This window comes from Pristis pectinata, chromosome 27 (genome assembly GCF_009764475.1).
Source record: "Pristis pectinata isolate sPriPec2 chromosome 27, sPriPec2.1.pri, whole genome shotgun sequence".
NCBI classification, from domain to species: domain Eukaryota; kingdom Metazoa; phylum Chordata; class Chondrichthyes; order Rhinopristiformes; family Pristidae; genus Pristis; species Pristis pectinata.
Genome location: NC_067431.1, coordinates 6,786,360 through 6,808,869, shown reverse-complemented (window position 1 = coordinate 6,808,869; position 22,510 = coordinate 6,786,360). Strand labels below are relative to the sequence as shown.

Sequence of the window (22,510 nt, the reverse complement as noted above, 5' to 3'; positions counted from 1 at the left end):
CAGAAAATACCAGAAATGTTCAGCTGGTCAGGCAGCATCTGTGGAGGAAGAAACAGAGGTAATGATGAAAGTTGATCACCCTAAGTAAGGATTAGATAAAGTTAAAAATCAAACATATTTTACATTGCAGAGGGTTAGGGTGGGAAAGAGACCCAAAGTGTATATGATTGGAGGAAGACTAACAAGATACTAAATGACAAAAGGTGGTAGTGTGGGCTGAAAGCGCATGGTGAAGGCTTGCTAACTGTGAATAGATTGGGAAATATTGATGTACAAAGGGATCTGTCTGGCAGACATGCAAATAGAGGATGAATGAGGAGAACACAGTGGCAAAACAGGTAATGGTGCCGCATTCAAACTCCACTGATCCGAGTTCAACCTGTCCTCTACTGTTGTTCATGTTGAGCTTGCACGCTGTTCCTGTGAACATGTGGCTTTCCCCTCGGGTGCTCCATTTACCTCCCACATCACAAAAACATGCCAGTTGGAAGGTTAATTGATTACTGTAAATTACCCCTAGAGGAGATGGGTGGTAGGAGAATCAGGGTGGAGTTGATGGGCATTGGAGAGAGAATAGATTACAGGGAATGAAAGGGGGATTAGGATTTGATGAAAATGCTGAGTCAGCACAGACGACAGCCAAATGTCACAGGAAAATCTGAAAACGACAGAAGAGAGAAAAACCTGCAGAACTGTGAAGTACAAGACACTGCAGTTTCTGGAAAGCTAAAATAAAACAGAATGATGAGAGTGTCCAGCAACATCTGTGGGAACAGAAAAACTGAGTTAATGACCTTCCATTAGAAGTGGCCAGTTCAGACACCATCTGGTTCTCTGAAACTGGTGAATTCAACGCTGGGCCCGGGGGCTGTAATGTACCTAGTATGAAGCTGTTTTCTGAAGTTGTAATGAGTTTTTCAGTTGAAATTCTGCACTGTGCTTGTGCAGTAGACAATTCATTAGAAAGCATATAAAGTGATTATCAGATTTTTGCTTCCCCTTCACACATCTTCGCAAAATGAAGCCAGCCTTCGTCCTTCAACAGAAGTCAATAAGATAGACCAAGAACATCTGTGAGTCATCAGCCCTCAGAATTTGTTTAACTCACTTCCAAGAGAGGAGAACGTACCTGTTTCTTACTCTCTTCCTGGTCCACACCAGGCCGCAGAATGAGCGTTGCCTTGTAGTCAGTACTAAATCCAAGGGAAGAACCCGTGGGGTAAGGCTCACGATAAAGTCTGCTACAAGGCTGGAATAATTTATATTAACAAAGAATTAGATCAGAGTTCCCATTGCATAAAATTTTAAACAATTTTCTGAGATATGCACCTTTAATACTTGTGTAAGAAGTGTTGTCACTTTTTATATTGTCCTGCTCCATGCTAATTCCACCTGACATATTTTTATCTCACAAAACCAACATCTGAAATAAATTCAAAACTCTATTCTATTGTTTAGCCTTGGTTCCCATCCACTAGCACTATACATCTACATTATTTCAAATAATGAGAACTCCTCGTATCTATTTGTATGCACATTATGGTTGTCACTATGGATCCGAGCTTCACCTCTTATTTTTTTTTGTGGAAAGTTTCCATTCCCCCAAACCTCTCTCCCACTGTCATGCTTTTCATTTCTGTCCTCATGACCACATCATCTTACAAAAATCTCCACCCCAACTTTTCTTAAGCTACAGCTCAGTCACTTACTTGACAGACTTCTCTCTCTGCCTCTTTTGGCATTTAATACTGGCACCCCACAAGCAACAACTCAGTCCTACTCTCGTCAACATTTGTACCCAACCCACCCATGAGATAACAAATCCTGTTTTAAAAACAGCAAATGCTGGAGATATGCAGCAGGTCAGGTAGCATCATTGGAGAGGGGAGCAAGTTAACACTTCAGGTAACAAACTTCAATGGCACTCAAATCATCTTTCTGCATTACTTGCTTCTTTTCAACTTGACCATCTGCCACTGGAACATAGCTTACTTAAAAATAAAGCTGTCTGTGAACATTGTTAATACCTTCAGATACCTTACTGAAGGACAATGAAAACACACCCCTTAATGAAGCCTTCCTGTCCTTCCACTACTTGCCCAGATCAGACTGTTGCACTGGTGGTATGGGTCATCATCAAATGAAAGGAATCCTGTTTGCCACTTCCATTCTCCTTGCCTGGCCAGAATACTGAGGAGTTAAGGCAACCAGTGATAACTTTGAGGCTAGCATTCAGCATTGGGTCAAACATTATTTTTGTGTGGGCAGAGTATTTCCACATCAGGCAAGCATACTTGACACCAGGGTAACACAGGGCAGCCCAAGTGGATGTGTGAGGCTGCTCCAACCACACCAATTTAATCTGCATGTTTCTGAATGACAGGTGAAAAAGGAGGTTTTGTGATTTGTTTAGGTTTGATGTAAGTTGATAAGTAGTTTGTCAGCCTGGCTAGTGTGTTTGTCATGCTGTTGCCAGCATAAATAATCTACAAATTCTTGGATCATATGGTTAGTCATATGCATATAGGTAAATGGGCAGGTATGTCAGTACACCATTGGGATTGGCTTATGCATTGCAAGCACCAGTGGCTATGACACAGCAGACCAGGCACCATCTTTGCATAGAGAAACAGAGTTAAAACTTCAGGCCAGAGACCCTTCTCTTTCTACAGATGCTACCTGACCTGCTGAGCATTTCCAGCATCTTCTGTTTATATTTCAGATTTCCAGCATCTGCAGTTATTTTTAATTTTCAGCTTTCCAAAAGTCATGGATCATTCATTTTTGTCCACCATTATGTACCATCTACAAAATGCACCATAGTTATATTCCAACACCACCTCCCAAATCCACAATTTTACTACTAACGACAAGGGCAGCAGGCACACAAGAACACCAGCGCCACCTGCAGCTTCTTTTCCAAGTTGCAGACATCCTGACTTGGTAAATACATTGCTGTTCCTTCCATGGTGCTAGATCCAAATCCTGGAACTCCCTCATCAACAGAACAGTGGGAGCTGTTTCACCAAAAGGATTGGAGCAGCTCATTTTCTCGCATAACCTCCCAGCAGCTTGGCCAATATGAGATGGGCAATAAATGCTGGTCTTTCCAGCAGTGCCCAGATCCCAAAACAATGAATTAAAAAATACAGTTCGTCACATCATAGATCTTTCAAAGCAGAATTGGATGGCTGACAGTGATAAGCCACTGAGACATCAATAAAGGCAGCAATAATGATCATTTTTTCTCAAAAAATATCTTTGATATATTGACTGATGTTTAAAAGCTGGCAAGTTGCCTGGCAGGAACCCAGCTTGTTTGAGGGCAAGGTGCTTTTTAGACTGGGTGATAGCCAATTCAGGCTGAGGTTCTCAGAGGTGTGAAAACAAGGAAATGACCCATAACACTTTTGGACCTCAGGGATTCTTCACCCGACTTCAAAACTGCAACAATACCTTCTTTTCTCCAAATATTAGATATACAATAGGACTTTGCACAGGCTTCAACACAGTAGTCCCTGTTTACTGCCCCAGACTTACCTCTTCATTGCACATGAACAAGACCTGCAACCTTGCAAGTCTCCAGGGCATCTTGATTGGTAAGGGGGTTCAGGGTTACAGGAAGAAGGCAGGAGAATGGGGTTGGAAAAAAAATATCAGCTGCAATTGAATGGAGGAGAAGGCTCGATGGGCTGAGTGGCCTAATTCTGCTCCTATATGTTACGGTCTTATGGCATTAACAGCATTTTCCATTTCAGTTGCTGTAAAGTGGTCAATAAAATTGTTCTCTTTATGTCCATTATATTGTGGTTTACATTTTTGACATTTGAGGATTTTTCATTTTTAAGCAGTTGGCAAACTACGTGGTTTACTACTACATAATAGCATTTTCTGCTTTCTGTGGATCATCACTGTTTCTTAACTGTTGACCAAACTTTGTTATTGTGTGTCACGTTTCTGCTATGACTTCTGGTGTTCTTCTGCCTGCCCAGCAGCACAATTTTCCTTTGCAATTGAATTCTACGAAACAATCAACTTTGTATATCTCAATGTAGTTATTGTATAGGGTGGGCAGGTCCTAGTAAGTAATTTGTTTGTCAGCAATGCATTTTAGGGCAATGTATTTCATCATGTGTACAAACTCTTCGTAGTTCTCCTAGGTGAAGTACCATGTCTGTCCTGCTTTGTCGAGATGTACTGCTTTCTTGAAAATGAAACATTGCCAGATAACTAGCATTTTTGGTATTACAAATGAATGGATTCAGATCCAGATGGGTTGCTGTTGAAATGTGCGATTGGGTTCATAATCATCTTGCAGTTCAATGTCACAATTTTGTCACTAACAAAGATGTAGTCGGCTGTAGACTTCTTTTCAGCATCCATGTTAAGAGCGTGGGGTCATGAATCAGACTCAGGTAGTTTGCCTCCCCAAATTTAGAATCATCGAAGGACGATGCCCAAGGAGACCATTTGAACCATTATATCTGTGCCAGTAAATGAAGAGTAACCCAGAGTAATTCAACTTCCAGGACATGGTCCATAGCTCTGCCAGTCATGGCTCTTCAAATACTCATCCAAGTATTTTTAAAATGTGATGAGGGTTTTTTGTCCCTACTGCTCTTTCATGTGGTAAGCTCCAGAATCCTACCATCCTCCGAGTGAAAATGTTTGCCCTCATCACCTCTCTAATCCTTCCACCAATAACCTCGTCTATGCCCAATAACTCCCTTTGTAGAAATTCTCCAATCTGTGTTTAAATCTCTCTCACACGGTCTTGCTACTCCTCTCATCTTAGTCACTGAAAAGGGCACCATAATCGCTTCTCAGCATTTTCCTCTCACCTTCCTCACCCTAACCCTGCTTACATATGTTCACGTCACTGTCAAAAGCTTACTCCCAACTCACACCTCTGGGCTTTCAAAATCCTGGATGTCTAGGTCAGATTTGGTTTAGCAGACACTTTCAGATCAAAACTAAGACATAAGCTCTCAATATATGTGGCGGCAAACAGCACACAAGGAACGTTTGACATTGCTTGTGCAAAATTCTGTCGCCTGCTTCAGAATACTTAAGCAGGTTTTAACTGCAGGGTTGAAATCTCCTTTGTCAAAAGAAGGTTCCAACACTAACAAGGTGCTGACAATCCTTAGGAATTCCTTTACTTTAATTTTATAAGGCAAGACTGCCCGAACAGTGCCCACCCAACCCTCCCTCCCTCTTCAACTGATGTCCTCAGCCAAAATGACTGATCATCTGCCCTACACCCACCCCATCATCGACCTGCCTCACACCCATCCCCCTCAATCACTCGTTGGAACTTAATCCCTCTCTGAATCTTATTAAATCTCTGCAATTCACGTTCTAGCCTTTCAAGTCATCATTAGTCAATGCCTAAATTCTGGAATTTACTCCCTGAATTTCTCTACCTCTGTACTTCTCTTCCTAGCCTTAAGGTGCCTCTTGAAACCGAGCTCTTTGACCAAGCTTATTGGTTGTCGGCCTTAACAGCTCTTTGTGGCCTGGTGTCAAATTTTGTTTGATAATGCTCCTGTAACAAAATCAGCAGTCACTTGGACAAAGAACATAGAACATAGAACAGTACAGCATGAGACAGGCCATTCAGACCATGATGTTGTGCCGATATTGATACCAATTTATACTAAATGTCCTCTTCTTGTGTATCATCCATGTCCCTCCATTCCCTTCATATTCACGTATCTATCTAAAAGCTTTAAACTCCACCAAGCTGCCAACTTCCACTACTACCCCTGGTAACCCATTCCAGGCACCTACCACTCTCTGCGTAAAAAAACTGGCCCCTCACATCGCCTTTAAACTCCGCTCCCCCCAACCTTAAAAGCATGTCCTCTGGTATTTGACATTTCTACCCTGGGGAAAAGATTCTGACTGTCTGCCCTATTTATGCCTCTCATAATTTTAAAAACTCTATCAGGTCTCCTCTCAGCCTCTGATGCTCTATGGAGAACAATCCAAGTTTGTGCAACCTTTCCTTATAGCTCAGATCGTCTACTCCATGCAACATCCTGATCTGAGTTCAGATCAGCCATGATCTTATTGCATGGCGGACCAGGCTCGATGGGCCAGATGGTCTACTCCTATTTATGTTCTTATGTAAACGTCTGCTGCACCCTTTCCACAGTCTCCACATCCTTCCTATAATGGGGCAACTAGAACTGTACACAATACTCCATGTGCAGTCTTACTAAAGTTTTACATAGCTGCAGCATGACTTCCTTACTCTTATACTCAACACCACTACCAATGAAGGCAAGCATGCCATACACCTTCTTTACCACTTTATCCACTTGCAAAGCCACTTTCAGTGCACTATGAACTTGGACCCCAACATCCCTCCGTACTTCAATACCAATAAGGGGCCCACCATTAACTGTATACTTTCTCCTTTCATTTGACCTCCCAAAGTTCAACACCTCACACTTGCCCAGATTAAATTCGATCTGTCACTTCTCTGCCCATTTCTGAAACTAATCTATATCCCGCTGTATTCTTTGATAGTCCTTTACACTGTCCACAACTCCAATCTTGGTGTCATTCATAAACTTGCTAACGCACCCGTCTACAGTTTCATCTACAATATTACAAACAGAGGTCCCAGCACCGATCCTAGCGGAATACCACTGGTCATGGACCTCTAGCCAGAATAACAGCCACCCACCCCTACTCTCTGTCTCCTACGGGCAAGCTTGTTCAGAATCCAAACTTGCAATTCTCAAGTGTGGATTACAGGAAACCAACATGGATCTGTTGAAGAGATACTGCGTCCAACTAACTTGGTAAGTAGTTTCTGATGAAGTAGCAGAGAGGATCAATGATGGAAATGCTGCTTGTGTAGAATAAATGGAATTCTACAAGGCATATGAAGATGCCACATAATAGGCATGTCATTAAGACTGAAGGCCATGGAATGAAGGGGATTGCATCAACAAGAACAGAACATTAGCTTAGTGAAAGGAAATAGTATTAGTGAAAGGTGGCTTTTCAGACAGGAGGAAAGTTACAATGGAGCACCCATGGGTCTGTAGGAGGATCACTGCTTTTCTTGTATCTGGACTTGGGTATACAAGACATAACTTCCAAATGATGTGAAACTTGGAGGCATATGAATTGTGAAGACAGTGACGGCCTTCAAGGAGAAACAGACAGACTGATGAAATGGGCATTTGGGTAGCAGATGAAATGTAACGTTAAGAAATGTTAAGTTTTAGATTTTGGTTGGAAGAATGAAAGGAGACAACTAGCTGGCACAATTCTAAAAGGGGTACAAACAGAGAGATCTAGAAGTATATGTGCATTGTTTGTTGAAAGTGGCATAGCAGGAGAAAGTGGTTATATTAAAAAATGACAAGCCATCATAGAGGCATGGAGTCCAAGAGCAAGTTATGATAACCTTTTAAAAAGCACCGGTTCAGCTATATTTGGAGCAGTGTCCAGTTCTGGGTGTCACATGTTAGGAAAGATATAAAGGCTCCAGAGATACTGCAGAGGAGATTTACTAAAATTATTCCAGGACAAGGGACTTTAGTCATGTGGACGTAATGGAACAGCTGGGTTATTCTCCTTTAGAACAGAACAGATTGTGAAGGGATGCGACAGAGCTATTTAAAACCACAAAAGGACATTGAAAGTTGATAAATAAAAAGGCCTCCCATTGGCAGGGGGGTCAAAAACTATGGGACATAGAATAAAGGTGATTAGCCAAAGTGACAGCAAGTGGTTATGGTCTGGAATAGATTGCCAGGGTAGATGTGGAGGCAGACTCCACTGTACAAGGCACAATTTCCAACAGAGATAAAAGGAGGGAGCAAGATAAGAATCTAAAAGAAAGAATTTGCATGGCAATAGAGAAGTTGGGGCAGTGGAACAAACTGAATTGCTCTTACAGAGCAGGTATGGACTTGAACTGAATGGCCTTCTATACTGTAACAATTCTGTGATTCTGTGAAGTATCGTGGGATGTTTCACCATGTTAATGCATTGCATAAATACAAGTTATCACTGTGCAATCATTTCTGACATTTGGAGTTTAGATACTACAAGACAGCTTTTCATAAATGGCAAAGCGCTGATGACAATGTGTACAAAGAACTGGTTGGGAGAGGTTTCTGAGCAAGACTAAAAAAGCTGGTAACCAAAGACAGGAAGAGAATTAAAAATTCTGCCCTCCTGCTGCTGTGCCAGGAAGCTGGCATGAATCCCTGCCCACTGGTGGCACTTCCCCAACAATAAATCACCCACAGCTCAGTGTGGAGGGGCTGCCTGTAACATCTGAGAGTGGGTGGGTTCAGGGTGAGGGACGCAGATGATCAGCATTGAGATGTGTGGCTCAAGGGTATGGGCCATTGCTAGGGACCGACAGCACCTGCTTCGTGTGTTGACAGACTGTCCTTCCTATAGTCTATCTCATTGTGGTTTGTTGGATGTGAAGGTAGGTGCAGACCCCTGCCCTTCCTTCAGTTAAGGTTATTATCATAGAGAAATCTCTGGGCTAGGGAAAGCTGTGCAGCCAAATAAAGAGGAAGGAGACAGACCTGAGCACGACATCTCAGCAGACGCACCATGACCATGGCCCAACCAACACTAGCGCTCATGGGGATTCCCACCACACTGAACCATAGGGTGATTGATTGCTGATTTCGTGCCAAATTCCTAGCACAGCAGCACATAGCCACGGTAAGGCCTCTTGTGAACCTCTGCCATCCCCACACTGTGAGTAATGCCTCTCTCTCTATACCCAATGCTATAATGACCTCTTTTAGAACCGATTCCATCAGTACCTTTGTTCCTCGTAACATATCCCAAGTTGTAAGTGCAGGAAAGTGCAGTGAATTAATCAATCTGTTATGCATGCTGCTCACTTCTATTTATGATTCCAGCTCCTCTACTTATTTTAAACACTGAAATGCAAATTTGTCACAGACTGGTTGCTTGACGTTTGGCATGGACCCAGAGGGTCAAAGGGCCTGTTTCCCTGCTGTATGTCTTTGATATAAGCTATTCCTTGAATAGAATTTTCACAGCTTTCAAGGTAAAGTATATCTGAACTGGTGAATCAAACTGGATTCCAATTTCTGAACCCACTAACTGCATTAAGAATCTCCATAACTGGGTTAGTGAAAATGCAGAGTAAAGTTCCATTATATTGTCTCAAAATTGTTCTTCAACCTAAATGCATCCCAACCATATCATGCATTTAGTTTTCCTTTATGTGGCATCCAAGAGTGACAATGCTAACCGAGAACTAACAGGTGCTGATGAATTGCAGTTTTATGCTGTAGAACCAACTTACACAAGCAACAAGGATAAGACTGATGTAAACTATTTCATGTTGATAAATGCAATCAAATGTGAGGTGCTGCATCAGCTTTATGCAAGAGAATTATATCGGAGCAATATAAACCATGGATGGTAGATCCACACTTCCTGAAGTAATGTGGGAAGGCAGCAGAGAGAATTGCAATTGCTTGAGATATTAAGCTCAGGATGTTGGAAGATTTGTTTTTAATAAGAGGGATGAGCAGAGATTAAAAACTAGACTTAAGTTTGCTTGATAATTGAATATGAAAGTTGCAAGTGCTTTTAACGAAATATCATTTTGGACTGATTAAAATGCATCATTGATTTTTAAATCTTTTAGATGGATTTTGGTCTGATGTTCACTGCTATGGAGTTTGGACAAACCAAAGTCTAACCTTACGCTGTAGCTCAGGCTGAAAGGTAACATGCTTCCCACCGGTGGATTTCTGTGGCTGTTCCTGCAACTCTGCAGGCAGATCATGCTGGTCTTTCAAACATGTGAAATCTTCTGTAACACTTAACTCCCTCCCCATTCGGGATGCTGGATTCTGGAAAACAGAAAGCATGCAAAGCATTTGATCAAGTCTGCAGGACATTAAGTCCTACAATTCTTTCATCAATCCTGACTGGTTACCTTGTAGATAAAGATGTCTCCAGTTAGACTGGATCTACAAATGTCCCACTTATAACTCGATTATTCCACGGTCTATATATTCTAACCTTAAAAACCATTCAATTGAACATTTATGTAAAAGATCTCAGTACTTCTGAAATCAGAGTAAGGGAGATACAGAGTATGGAATGAAGAAAACATTGGCAAAAGCAAGTGGGGAAAGAAAATAGTATTGTACCATTTGTACAGACAGTTGAAAGCATGTTAACCGACTCACTATTTACCTACAAAGTGAAATGTCATTTGTCCTTTTAAATCCAGTGATTCCAGCTGTAAAGTGCACACATGCATATTTAGAGATTCAAGATCGAGTTGTTCTACAACTACAAACATATAAGCACAGTCAAATGATAAACAAATTTTCACTTTCTAGATTTACACATAATAGAGACTTGGACATGCTACAGGGGGAGAGTTTGAGCTGATCCATTCAGGGATGGTGGGGAAAAATAAATTGATTTAAAAACTCAATAGGATTCTTCTTCATTCCATACTCTGCAACCTCCTGCTCTGATCTCAGTATTCCAACCATTGATCTCAGGTTTCAAGCTATACTCTATCAAAAGTTAAAACAGTAGTTTCATAACCTGGCAGTCTTTAGTTCAATTACTGCTGTAGTTAAGTAACATAAATTGTTTTACAGTAAATATGAAATTTAATATTAAACTCCTTGGACAGTTAAAATAACTTCTCATTTAAAAATTAATCAATTTTTTTTCAGATTCCTTGTGGTGTCATAGTATTGTCTTTTCCTATCGTCAATAACATTTACTTAATCATCATTACTGTGGCCCTGCAATTGTGCAAAAAGAAGTCTAATTCTATAACCTAAAGTACAGGAGACAAACATCATAAAACAATCACTTATCCCCAGTCGAGCGACCTCCATTAAACATCAATAGAAATGTCAGTAACTTTTAATGAAAAACCTGACATAATTTTGTTTACTGAAGATGATTCCAGATTTCCAAACCACTGTATTTCCAAACTTCACTCCTAAAAGAACAGTTTGAACCTATGAATTAGAAGGAGCAGACCTCCCTCAAGCCTTCCCCGCCATTTAGTAAGATTATGATTGATCAACCTCACAATCGCATCCCCCAGGATAATCTTTCAGCCCTTTCTTCTCAGGAATTTACCTACACCTGCGATTATAAATTTTCAAGGACTATACTTCTACTGCCTTTTGAGGAAGAGAGTTTCAAAGAGTTATTTTTTCCTAGAGGTCATATTACATCTCATCTCTGCTTTATATGGATGACCCCCTATTTTTAAACAGCAACCCCCAGTTTTAGATTCTCCCATCTATCTAAAAAAAATAAGCTTCTCAGAATTTAATTTTTTAATCAAGTCTCTCTCACTCTTCTAAGCTGCAGATACAAGCCAACCTGTTCAACCATTACTTACAAGTCAACTCACACACTCCAGCAATTTATCTAGTAAACCTTCTCTGAACTACTTATAACACATTTAAAATGTTCCTCAAAGATGATCAAAACTTTAACCAGCATTCCAGATGTGGTCTCACCAAAGCCTTGTATAATCACCCTACTTTTGTTTTCAATTAATCTAGCAATAAGCAATAAGACCCTGTCAGCTTCCCCAATTACTTGTTGAATCTACAGACTGGCCTTTTGTTAATTGTACACTAGGACACCAAGAACCCTCTGCATTTCAAGACCATTGCGATCCCTCACCTTTTATCAAATATGTTTTTTATTTTTCCTGCAGTTTTAAACTATGCCACAGTTCTAGATTCTCTGACAAATGGATACAGTTTTGTACTTTTAAATTAATACCCCACAATATCTTAAAAAGTCCATCAAATCAAAAACTAAACTCTTGATTCTGAATAACAGAATTTCCCCTCATAACCTAACCTTTGGAATCTAGTATCAGACTGTGAATCTACACTATGCCCCCTCCAAGAACAATACAGTAAAACTTGATAATCCAACTGTATGAAAATCCTCATGGTTTGGCATCCGGCTCATTGGGCACTGATTCCATGTTCACTTTAGCATTTAAAGTCCCAGTTCCCATGCTTCCTTTAGCACTGGAGCCTCAATTCCTGCTCTCCCTTGAAATATACACAAGCCCTGATTCCCTTGCTCCCTTTGGCACACCAGGGCATCAGTTCACATGCTCCCTTGAAACTCTCCAATTTACTGGAAGATTTATTATTCTACTATGCAACATCTAAAAATAAGTACATTAAAAAAAATTACATTATTAATTGGAATATCATCCAAGAGTCTGGAAAATCTGCCAGTCCGGCACCACCAAAATCCAAAGTGTGTCGGATTAACAGAGTTTTACTGTATATACTTTGAGGCACAGTGGCAAGAACTACTACCAATTATCCAGCAGCAGTGAAACCAGGGATTCCTGTAGCTAAAGCATAAATTATAGAACACCTTATATCAATGTCTTCAAGATATTCCACTAGCCTTTTTTGATCATTTTCTGTACAACTCCATATTTAATGGTCTATCTACATGGAACCCCTAGTCATTGGATCTCCATAGTTTCTATGACTTCACTATTTATAAAGTATTCTGTTCTACCCTTTTTAAGTCAAGTTTGCCAAAGCTGAAATTTATTTGTCACAAATTGTTAGATCTATTATATCATGTAATTTAGTGCTTCCAATCTACACATAATAGACAGACTTGAATATGTGGATTTCTATATTGTCATCTGTCATTTATAAATACAATAAACAGCTTTGGTCCCAGTACACATCCCACTAAGATACCATTAGTCACATACCTACTGCCCAATATTTCTATCCTGTCTTCAGCTACTTAGTCAATTTTCTTGCCAGGTTAATAACTATTGGTCAATTCCATAAGCTTCAACTTCAGCTGATTGACTGGAATACACTATAAATAACATCCACTGACATTCTGTGTCCACTTATTTATTCCTGAAAATAGTCAATTACTTTTGCAGGGCATCATTTGCTCTTTAGAAACAAATTTGCTCACATTTACATCATTTGCTCACTTTATTCTCAAGTATAGACTCTTTAATAAACAGTTTACTTAAGATCTGTTTTTAAAGTCAGGAATGGGAAAACTCACCAGGTCAGGCAGTGTCTGTGGAAAGGGAATCAGATGTAACATTCCAGGTCAAAGACCTTCTTCAGAATTGGGAAAGAGAGCAAAATACATTAGTTTTTAGATGCAGAGAAGCTGAGGGGAAGGTTAAATAAGATAAGTGATATCTCAAATAGGAGAGAGGCAATACCTCATAGGGTTAAATTGCAGAGGTCCTCTGGTCAAATGTGCTAATAGGGGTGATTGGAGAGAGAAAAATACAGAACAAAAACAACGAGATGAGGGAGTTAGAGAGTGAAAATATAGACAAAGGAACGTGAAAAGGTACAAAATGCAGGGGTGTGAAACATGCCCAGCAGTCAAGCTGTGCAAATGGAAAGAGAAAAACTAGGCCACTATTACAGATGGATGACCTACAGCAGAAAGGGTCCTATTCTGATATAGATTGAAATGCAGTGCAAGAGGCCACAGAGTGAAAGATCAGAGTGCGAGTGAAATAGAGAATTTAAAGCAGCAGGTAAAATGGAGCTCCGAGTTGTCTCATGGACTGAATGCAGGTGTTCCTCAGTGGAGTCACCCAATCTGCATTTGGTTTCTCCAACGTAAAGGAGAGAATACTGTGAACACCATAGAACAGTACAGCACAGGAACAGGCCCTTTGGCCTATGATGTTTACCAGACTAATTAAACTAGTAACTAAATGCCTAACTAAATTAATCCTTTCTGCCTACACAATGTCCATATCCCTCCATTCTCTGCACACTCATGTACCTATCTAAGAGCCTTTTAAACATCTGTCATATTGCCTCCACTACCACCCATGGCAGCACATTCCAGGCACCCACCACTCTGTATAAAAACATTTGCCCCACTCATCCCTTTTGAACTTACCCCCTCTCACTTTAAATGCATGCCCTCTAGTATTAGATATTCCGACCCTGGGAAAAAAGATCTGTGTATGCCTCTCATAATCTTATAAACCTCGATCCCGTCTCCCCTCAGCCTCTGCTGCACCAGAGAAAATATCCCAAGTTTGTCTCCTTATAGCACCTGCCCTCTAATCCAGGCAGCATCCTGGAAAATCTCTTCTGCACTCTCTCCAAAGCCTCCACATTCTTCCTATGATGGGGCAACCAGAATTGAATGCAATACCCAAGATGCGGCTAACCAGAGTTTTACAAAGCTGCAAAATAACTTCCTGATTCCTGAACTCAATGCCTCAACTAATAAAGGCAAGCATGCTGCACACCTTCTTTATCACCCTATCAACCTGTGCAACCACTTTCAGGGAGCAATGGACTTGGACCCCAAGATCCCCCCTGTACATCAACACTGTTAAGGGTCCTGCCATTAACTGTGTGCCATCCCTTTACATTTGAACTAACTGTGTACTGTCCCTTTACATTTCCCATGAAATGCAGTACCCTTGATTAGAAGTGCAAGTGATTCACTGCTTCAATTGAATGGACAGTTTGGGAAAGGCTGGTTGAGAGTAAGATAAAGGCAAGGGGAACTCTATCCTTGCTCTGTCCAGGAGGAGAGGGTGAGAGCAGAAGTATAGAAAATAGATGAGGTGTGATCAAAGGCTCTGTCAACTATGGTAGAGAAAGCGGCACAGTTCAGGAAGGAAGGGAAACATCACAGAGGCACTTCTTTATGGTAGTCTTGTCATCAGACTCAGATGGAGGAACTGGGAGAATGGAATGTAGCCCTTTCAGAAGGCAGGGTAGGAGGAAGTATTGTTGAAATAGCTGTGGGACTCTGTAGGCTTGTAATGGATGTTGTCACAAGCCTCTCTCAAGATGGAGACAGGGATCCAGAAAAGGAAAGGAAGAGACAGAAATGCTTCCATTAACCAGATGACCTCTACAGCACATCCCCATAGCAATCCTGGCCTCATCTTATCCTTGAAACCAAAATGCTTTTTCCCTTTTCCAGTTCTGATAAAGGATCTTTGACCTGAAATGTGCTGCCTGACCTGTTTTCAGCATTTTCCATTTTTATCTCAAATTTCCAGTATCTGTAATGCTGGGGGAAGAAATCATAACTACCAAATCAATTCAAGAACAATTTCTGCCACCTCTAACAGTGGATTTTAGGGTTATCAAGATTTAAGACCAATACAAACTAATATTATCATTAGAAAGATAACTCACATCTCTTGTTGGAGACACCTTCCAGATTCCTCCTGGAAGACTTGAGCACAAGTCCATCTGTGGTACTGTTTGACATGATGCAAGTCTATGCCGAGCCTCTTTTGTGACTTTGCTCAGCTGAAACAAACAAATATTTCTTGTATTACTTTCAAAAAAATGATTTGTAACCAAACACAAAATGTCATTTTCAAGATTTCTGTTCTCTCTTGACAAAATTTGATCCTTTCTGTAAATGCATTCAGTTCATATAAAATTAGCTTTAAATTTATAAAATTTTCAATTTATGTTCAAATGCAATGGGACAAGTTGAAGTACAATATAACTTAGGATAATACAAGCCTGTGGCTAAAAATCCCCAAAGAGCATGTTTCCAATCACGGCTGATTCATAATGGGGATCCATTGAAATACACATGGCTGTTGGAAATCAAGAGACAAAATAAAAGACTAGTCGCTTATTGTGTATAGGGGTGAACTGGCAAACATCTGAGTGGGAGATAATCACCTGCATGTGATGACTACTGGAGACAGCCAGTTTAAAAAGGATAAACTGTAAAGCAGGATGGAGTAACTAAATCACTGCGCATTCTAAATGGCTTCCATTATAGTAATATAAATTAGCTTGTTATGGATATTTACTACAGAGATCAAATATTAAAAAACTTCTTTTCCACAAATATGTAATCAGTTATAGGACAAGTTAACAAACCAACAACAGTCTGGCTATTTTGTTTTCTTTAACTTTTATTTTTGTTATTGAAACTATTGAAAATTTGGAGATCCAGTGGAATAATTCACTGACAGCAATACGAATTAAGTTGTTTCTGTTATTCAAAAATGATAATCCTATTCAGTTTCAGAAAACTTCATGTCTTAATCTTCAAATGAACTTGTACCACAACATGTAATAATAAATATTGGGCAGACACACAATGTAAACCTAGTCACCAGGCCAAGATTCAACAGCTAGACATTGTATAAAAGAAACTGATTAGAGAAAATTGTGATGTAAATCGGAATTCTAAGTTTCTCACACTCAATGAACATTAACTTTAACTTCTTTGTTTCCACAGTTGGCAGATTTACATCTGTTCTTGCCGTAGTCCTTATTCCATAATTCTTGCTACCATTACTGCAGGTGGACAATGATTCACAACATCACAGTATATTTCTTGAGTTATTCAGTAGAGCTTAATATTAGAATGGACTTTGGTTATTTTCTATAATAAGCACCAAAATTAAACTCAAGTTACAAGATGGAGGAAATCTGCCCAGAGGTGGAAGATAATATATTAGATTAGACGCATTTCTAAAAGAGATCAAATAATTGTTCAACATCATTTACAACCAGATGTGGCAGGACTGCAGAGGTTTGACTGAATCCATTGCTTATGAGATTGTTTAGCATGCATATAGGCTGGTGTGGCATCTGCATTAGATTAGCTCCTCATCACTCTTAGATACACCTGGTCCTGCTTCTATTTTGCCCTTCTGCACTCCTTATTGAATCAGGGTTGATATCCCACCAGCACAACCATTTAACAGAAATGGTAGAGTGAGTGATAAACCTTAACATCCCTTGTCCAGTTACAAACTATGGTGGTATAGATTGCTGCTGCTGCCGATGGTCAACAGCACATCGTAGGTGTCCAGTTTTGTGCTGCCAGATCTGTTCCCAGTCTATCCTCTTTGGCATGATTAGTGTCACATAACACAATGAACTGTGAACTTACAATAACACAATGAACTGTGGCCTTGCTGTGAAGATAGGACTTTGATTCCACAAGGACTGTGCAGGGGGCACCTCACAGTGCTATTATAGACAGACACATTTGTCGCAGGCAGGCGATGATGGTTAAATATCCCGTGTGATGGTTCACTCGCTCAATGTCAAGCTCACTGTCCATTTCCCTTCAGGGATACTACCTGACTCACTCACTGAGTTCCTCCAGCATCTTGTTTGCTGCTCCAGATTCCAGCATCTGCAATCTCTTATGTTTCCATAGTTCACTCTCCACTTGTTGCAGACTTAGTCTGGGAGCAGTCTTTCAGGACTTAGCCAGTTCTGTCAGTGATGGTGCTGTCAAGATACTCTTGGTGATGGACCATGAAGTCCTCCACCAGGAATGCATTCTGTGCCTTGCTACTTTCAGTGCTTAATTCCTCCCTCAGTGTTGTTTAACAGAGAGGAGCACTGATTCGTCAATGGAGAGAAGATGGTGGGCGGCAATCAAGAGGAGGTTACATTAATGCCATGAGATTTCATCGAGTCTGGAGTCAACTTTGAGAACTCCAAGGGTTATTCCTTCCCGCCTGTACCAATGTGGTGCCAACTCTGCTGGGTCTGTCCTGCTGGTGAGATAGGATGTACCCAGGGATTGTGTTGAAGGTATCAACCAAGGTCTGATTCTGAGTACAACTATGCTGAACTGTTGCTTGATTTGTCTATAGAACAATTCTCTGAATTGAGGCACCAGTCCCTAGATGTTGTGTGGACGAGTATGCAAGGCTGACTTGGCTAGAAGTGACTTTGCCCTGTTTGAATTCAGTGCCTAGGTCAAGGGCCAGTGGTTCAAATGGTTTTATTTTTTTCTGTTTGAACATAGCATTCATGATACAACTGAATGGCTTCCTAAGCTATTTCAAAGGGCATTTAAAAGTCAATTGCATGGAGTAGGTCTGGAAGCTAAATGGGCAAAGATGCAGATTCTGGTATTATCATCGTTGAGATCCCCACTATTAACCTTCTGGGAGTCGCTGTGACTGGAGCTCAATTGATGACTGATTCAAAACCTTTCTAGCATCTACAATTCACAAATCAGGATTGCGATGGAATATCCTCCACTTGCCTGGAAGACTGCTGCTCCAACAACTCTCAAGAAGCTTTAACACCATCTGAAAGGAAACTGCTTACTGGCACCCATCAATTATCCTAAACATTCATTTCTCCACCTAAGTATGCTTAGTGCACCTCTACAGCAAATGGACAAAGCAGCAAGTACATGAGAACACCACAACCTGAAGGTTTTCTTTCTCAGTTATACACCATCCTGATTTGGAAATGTATCATCTTTTCTTCAACCCTGCTGTGTCCAAGTCATAGAACTCTCAACCCATCAGCACAATGGGAATACCCTCACCAGGAGTGAGGTCAGTTAATCTGGCAACTCAGCACAACATTTTCAGGGCAATTATCACCGAGCAATAACTGCTGACCTCATCAGCAATGCCCAGATTCCAAAAAAAAACATAAATGGAAAAGGAAATTTTGCTTAATACTGTCTGTTTCTGTGATACATCTATCATGCCTATTATAAGATCCACAAACAGGACTATGGAAAAAAATGCTCTGTTTTTATAACTTTTTTTTAAAAAAGGAGTTAATGTTAAACATACTTGTATGTTCCTGGAAATTCCTTGATGGGTAATGGAAATTTGCATTACCATCATACTAATTTTACAATTCTAATTTTAAATTTCCTTTCCAATATGGCACATTGAGACAACATGATTTTATATTTTCATCTTTATCCTAACAATGTAAGAGGACATTCAATCTATGTCAGCTGTCAGAGCAATCCCCTCAATCGCATATGTCCACTTATCTCCCTCCAACCTATTCTCTCCCACATGCACATCGACTGCCCAATTCCCCAACCAGTCACTTACACTCAGGATAATTTATAGTGTCCACCAATCAGTATGTATTTAAGATGTGGGAGGAAACTGGAGCACCCAGGGAAAACTCATGTGGAATATGCAAACTCCACAGACAACAGTTCAGGCTGTGGTATTTTCCAACTTATGCCCCTAGAAGTGCTAGCCTCATAGCACTACTTTGATCTGAAAATGAAACAACTTTAAAGAAACAGCAGCTGCTGTTTAAGCACCTCTGGGAGTTTCTCACCTGCCTGGCTTGATCACTGAATACATCTTCATCTTCATCTTCCTCCTTTTCATTACTTAGCCCCTGAGCAGACACCCACCTTGAGCTTGGGCTAAAAATAGCAAACCCAACATCATTACCGCGACGCAGGCAAGTGTCTTTATTTGGAATGAGCCTGTTCAGCTGAAGCAGAGGATTGTTTTATCACACGATCATCCTTTTCAACCTAAATAAAAACAGCAAAACAACTAAATTCTCTGTATAATTAGACTATGATCCCTCCAAAAGGTACTCTTCAATTAGGTCACAAAATAGCCTACTTTAGTTATTTTCTTTGCCTTATAAGCAAACTGTTAATTTGAAGAGTTACATTTTATGGCAGAGCATTTCATGCATTCTATATATAGGATTATGGCTACCAAATTTGGTGTCTGATGCCATGTTGCATTGTTAAAATTTTTTTGTTTGGCACTAATTAATTAGAATACTTAATCTGGAAAAAAAATTTCTGACAAAAATTGCGCTAACTAACTGGATGTATGTCACTGCAAAAGACCTTGGAGGACAGAAGGAGCTGGACTGAAATTAAAAAGAAAATTAGGAAGGCAAGGAGGGTGCAAGAAAAAAAATATTGGCAGGTATAATCAAAAACAGATAAAGATTTTTATAATTAAAGAGGAAAATTAAGGTAATAGTAGTCTCTATTAAAGACCAAAATAATTAGCTGTTTCTAGATGCCGAAGACATGTAAAGTTCTAAATAAATACTTTGTGCCTGTTCTCACAAGAAGGATGATAAAGGGTATTGAAATTGAGGGGGAAACAATGTGAAGAATTGGCAATGATAGAGAGGGCATACTATAGAACCTAGCATCTTTTTAAACAGAATATAAATCACTAGACTAGGATAAGATGTTTCCCAGGTTATTATAAGGAGCAAAGGCAACAACAGCATGAGCTTTGGCCATATTTTACAATCAACTTTTGCAAAAGACATGGTACCAGAAGTCTGGAAAATGTGGTACAGTTAATCACAAAAGGGGAGAAGGATAGACTGAGTAAACAAAGTCCACTTAGCCAACTGTTAGTGGCAGGCTGGTTAGAATCATAACATCATACAAATCATAAAACATAGAAATGGGCGCTCTTGGCCCGCCTTGTCCACGCCGCCATGATATCCATCTACGCTAATCCCATTTGCATGTGTAAATGTCTCTCTACACCTTTCCCATCCAAGTAACTGCAAAACTAGAGGAAGGGCTGGCACTTTGGGCCAAATAACCAGGTCCTGATGTGTAATTTCTATGATTTGGTGTAACACATCCATTTTTTTAAAATCATGCCCAAGTTCCGACTCTTTTTTGGTATACAACCTGCCAGTAACACTGCAGCCGTAAGACAGAAATGGAGCATGGTGTAAACCCAACTTGAAAGATGGTACAAAGCAACGTGAAGTTTGCTACATAATGCCATGGTCCCTCATTCTCCAGCAGGTATTTAAGATCCCACATGTACTCTGTGCCTTGGTCACTGCATGAGGACCATACTAGACCCACAATATAATTAGATTTGGAAAAACCTGTTTAACTGCACTTTTAGCATCAATTTTTGTTGCCTTCATTTATTGCAACATTTTGTCAAGATGTTAATAAGATAGGGAAAAAAATCGAGACAATCAGAGAAAGAACTGAAGAGCACATTGGGAAAAAAAATTACACAGACTAGCAGAGTTCACCAATCTGTACTAGAGATGGAGGTGGAGATCACTAATTACTTTGAAATAATTTCACTTCTTGAGAAAACTCAAAAAAATATCATATTACTGCTATGCTTATACTTTTAAATTATGAAATTAAATGTTGATGTTAGAGTTAGACCCAGACCCACTAAGGAGTCCAAGGTACATAGCCATCAATATAGCAAGGTTAACGTAGAATCAGTATTGTCTCCAGCTGACAAATGTACGAAACCATCACATTTATAAAAGGCAAATGACATAACTGTGGTTCAGCCCTTACATTATATTTCATTAATTCCAAACTAAAAGCTCTGCATTCATGTATTAAAATGCTAAAAAGTATAAGGAAAAAATAAAGATAGTGTTTTAATGATAATTTAATAAATTAATAAAAATAGAAAGTGCTAGAAATAGTTAGCAGATCGGGCAACATTTCTGGAGAAATACTTAACATTTCTGATCAACAATTTTTCATCAGGACAGTCATTGTCTCAAAATGCTAGTTTGCTCTCTATACTGATGTTAGCTGACCTGCTGAGTATTTCCTACATTTTCTCCTTTTAATTCTGATTTTCAGCATCTGCAATTTTTGCTTTGCAATAAATTAAAAGCATACTTCATAACAAAGATCGCCCTGCATCAAAGGAAAAATACAGCAAAACTGTTAGTGTTGTACAGGAACAGCCCCATAAAAGTCATAAGTCAGTTTTCCATTAAAAGGAATTAATATTCCCTGGTAAGAGCCCCAGGAAAAGACATGCAAGATAATAGTTGCATTCAAATTATGCCTCTATTAGATAATTAAAACATCTGTACAACTTTTTAAAACTTAGAAATTGTGCTAAATTCAAAGTTATCAGCTTTCAACTTGCTAATTACTGAAAAACTGAACACAAAAGGCAAATCTTAATTTTAGTTACACAGAGGATATTAAGCGGCAGAATGTGTATCTACTTAATAAATTCCTTGTTTCTACTGCTTCACAAGTTCGTTGGTGTTGATGCTTCTTACATATTCGGGCATACTCAGTCACACGATGCTTCACCTCATCTTGAAAACGTTTCAAATTCTCCACTTTTGCTTTATGGATTTCCTTTAGTTGCTCATCCATTTCAAGAGCAGAAATCTAAACACAAAGTTGTCACCTTAAATAGGATACCAAGAGATTTATAGGTAGAAAAAAAGCTATTATTTTGAGTAAAAAAATAAAAACTTCTCAATGACTGGTAGCAACAGTTCAAATATTTAAAAGAAATGAGCGATTAACTCTCCCAATTACACACTCAAACAATTTGAGCAAATCTGTCAATCATGATTTACCTTTCATAAAGTCATGTTGACTAGGTTTAATTATGTTCAGATTTCATAAATGATTAGCTACTTCCTCTTTGATTATTGACTCTAGCATCTTTCCAATAATAGTTATCAAACTAACTGGCCTATAGATCCCTGCCTTCTGCCTTTCTCCTTTTTTTGAACAAGGGAGTCACATTGGCTGTTTTCTAATCTTCTGGTATCATCCTAGAATTTTGTGCATTAATAAATACTTCATCCAATGGGTCTCTGCAGCCACTTCCTTTTGAAACCCTAGTGAACAGTTCATCAGATCCTGGTGACTTGTCCACCTTTAAATCCCTCAGTTTCTCCAATAATTTATTCCT

General features: G+C 39.7%; 1 protein-coding gene across 1 annotated transcript in view; it reads right to left on the bottom strand.

The window, feature by feature from the left end:
• The window catches only part of ccdc15 (coiled-coil domain containing 15), a 34,597-nt gene that overhangs the window by 7,413 nt on the left and 4,674 nt on the right, over positions 1 to 22,510 (bottom strand). The window contains exons 2-6 of the mRNA XM_052040054.1: positions 21,826 to 21,975; positions 19,134 to 19,338; positions 15,228 to 15,344; positions 9,732 to 9,884; positions 1,130 to 1,249 (exon numbers count right to left, since the gene is read on the bottom strand). Coding sequence (XP_051896014.1) covers positions 1,130 to 1,249; positions 9,732 to 9,884; positions 15,228 to 15,284 — 330 coding nt within the window. The 5' untranslated portion in view covers positions 15,285 to 15,344; positions 19,134 to 19,338; positions 21,826 to 21,975. The remainder of the gene's footprint in view (positions 1 to 1,129; positions 1,250 to 9,731; positions 9,885 to 15,227; positions 15,345 to 19,133; positions 19,339 to 21,825; positions 21,976 to 22,510) is intronic.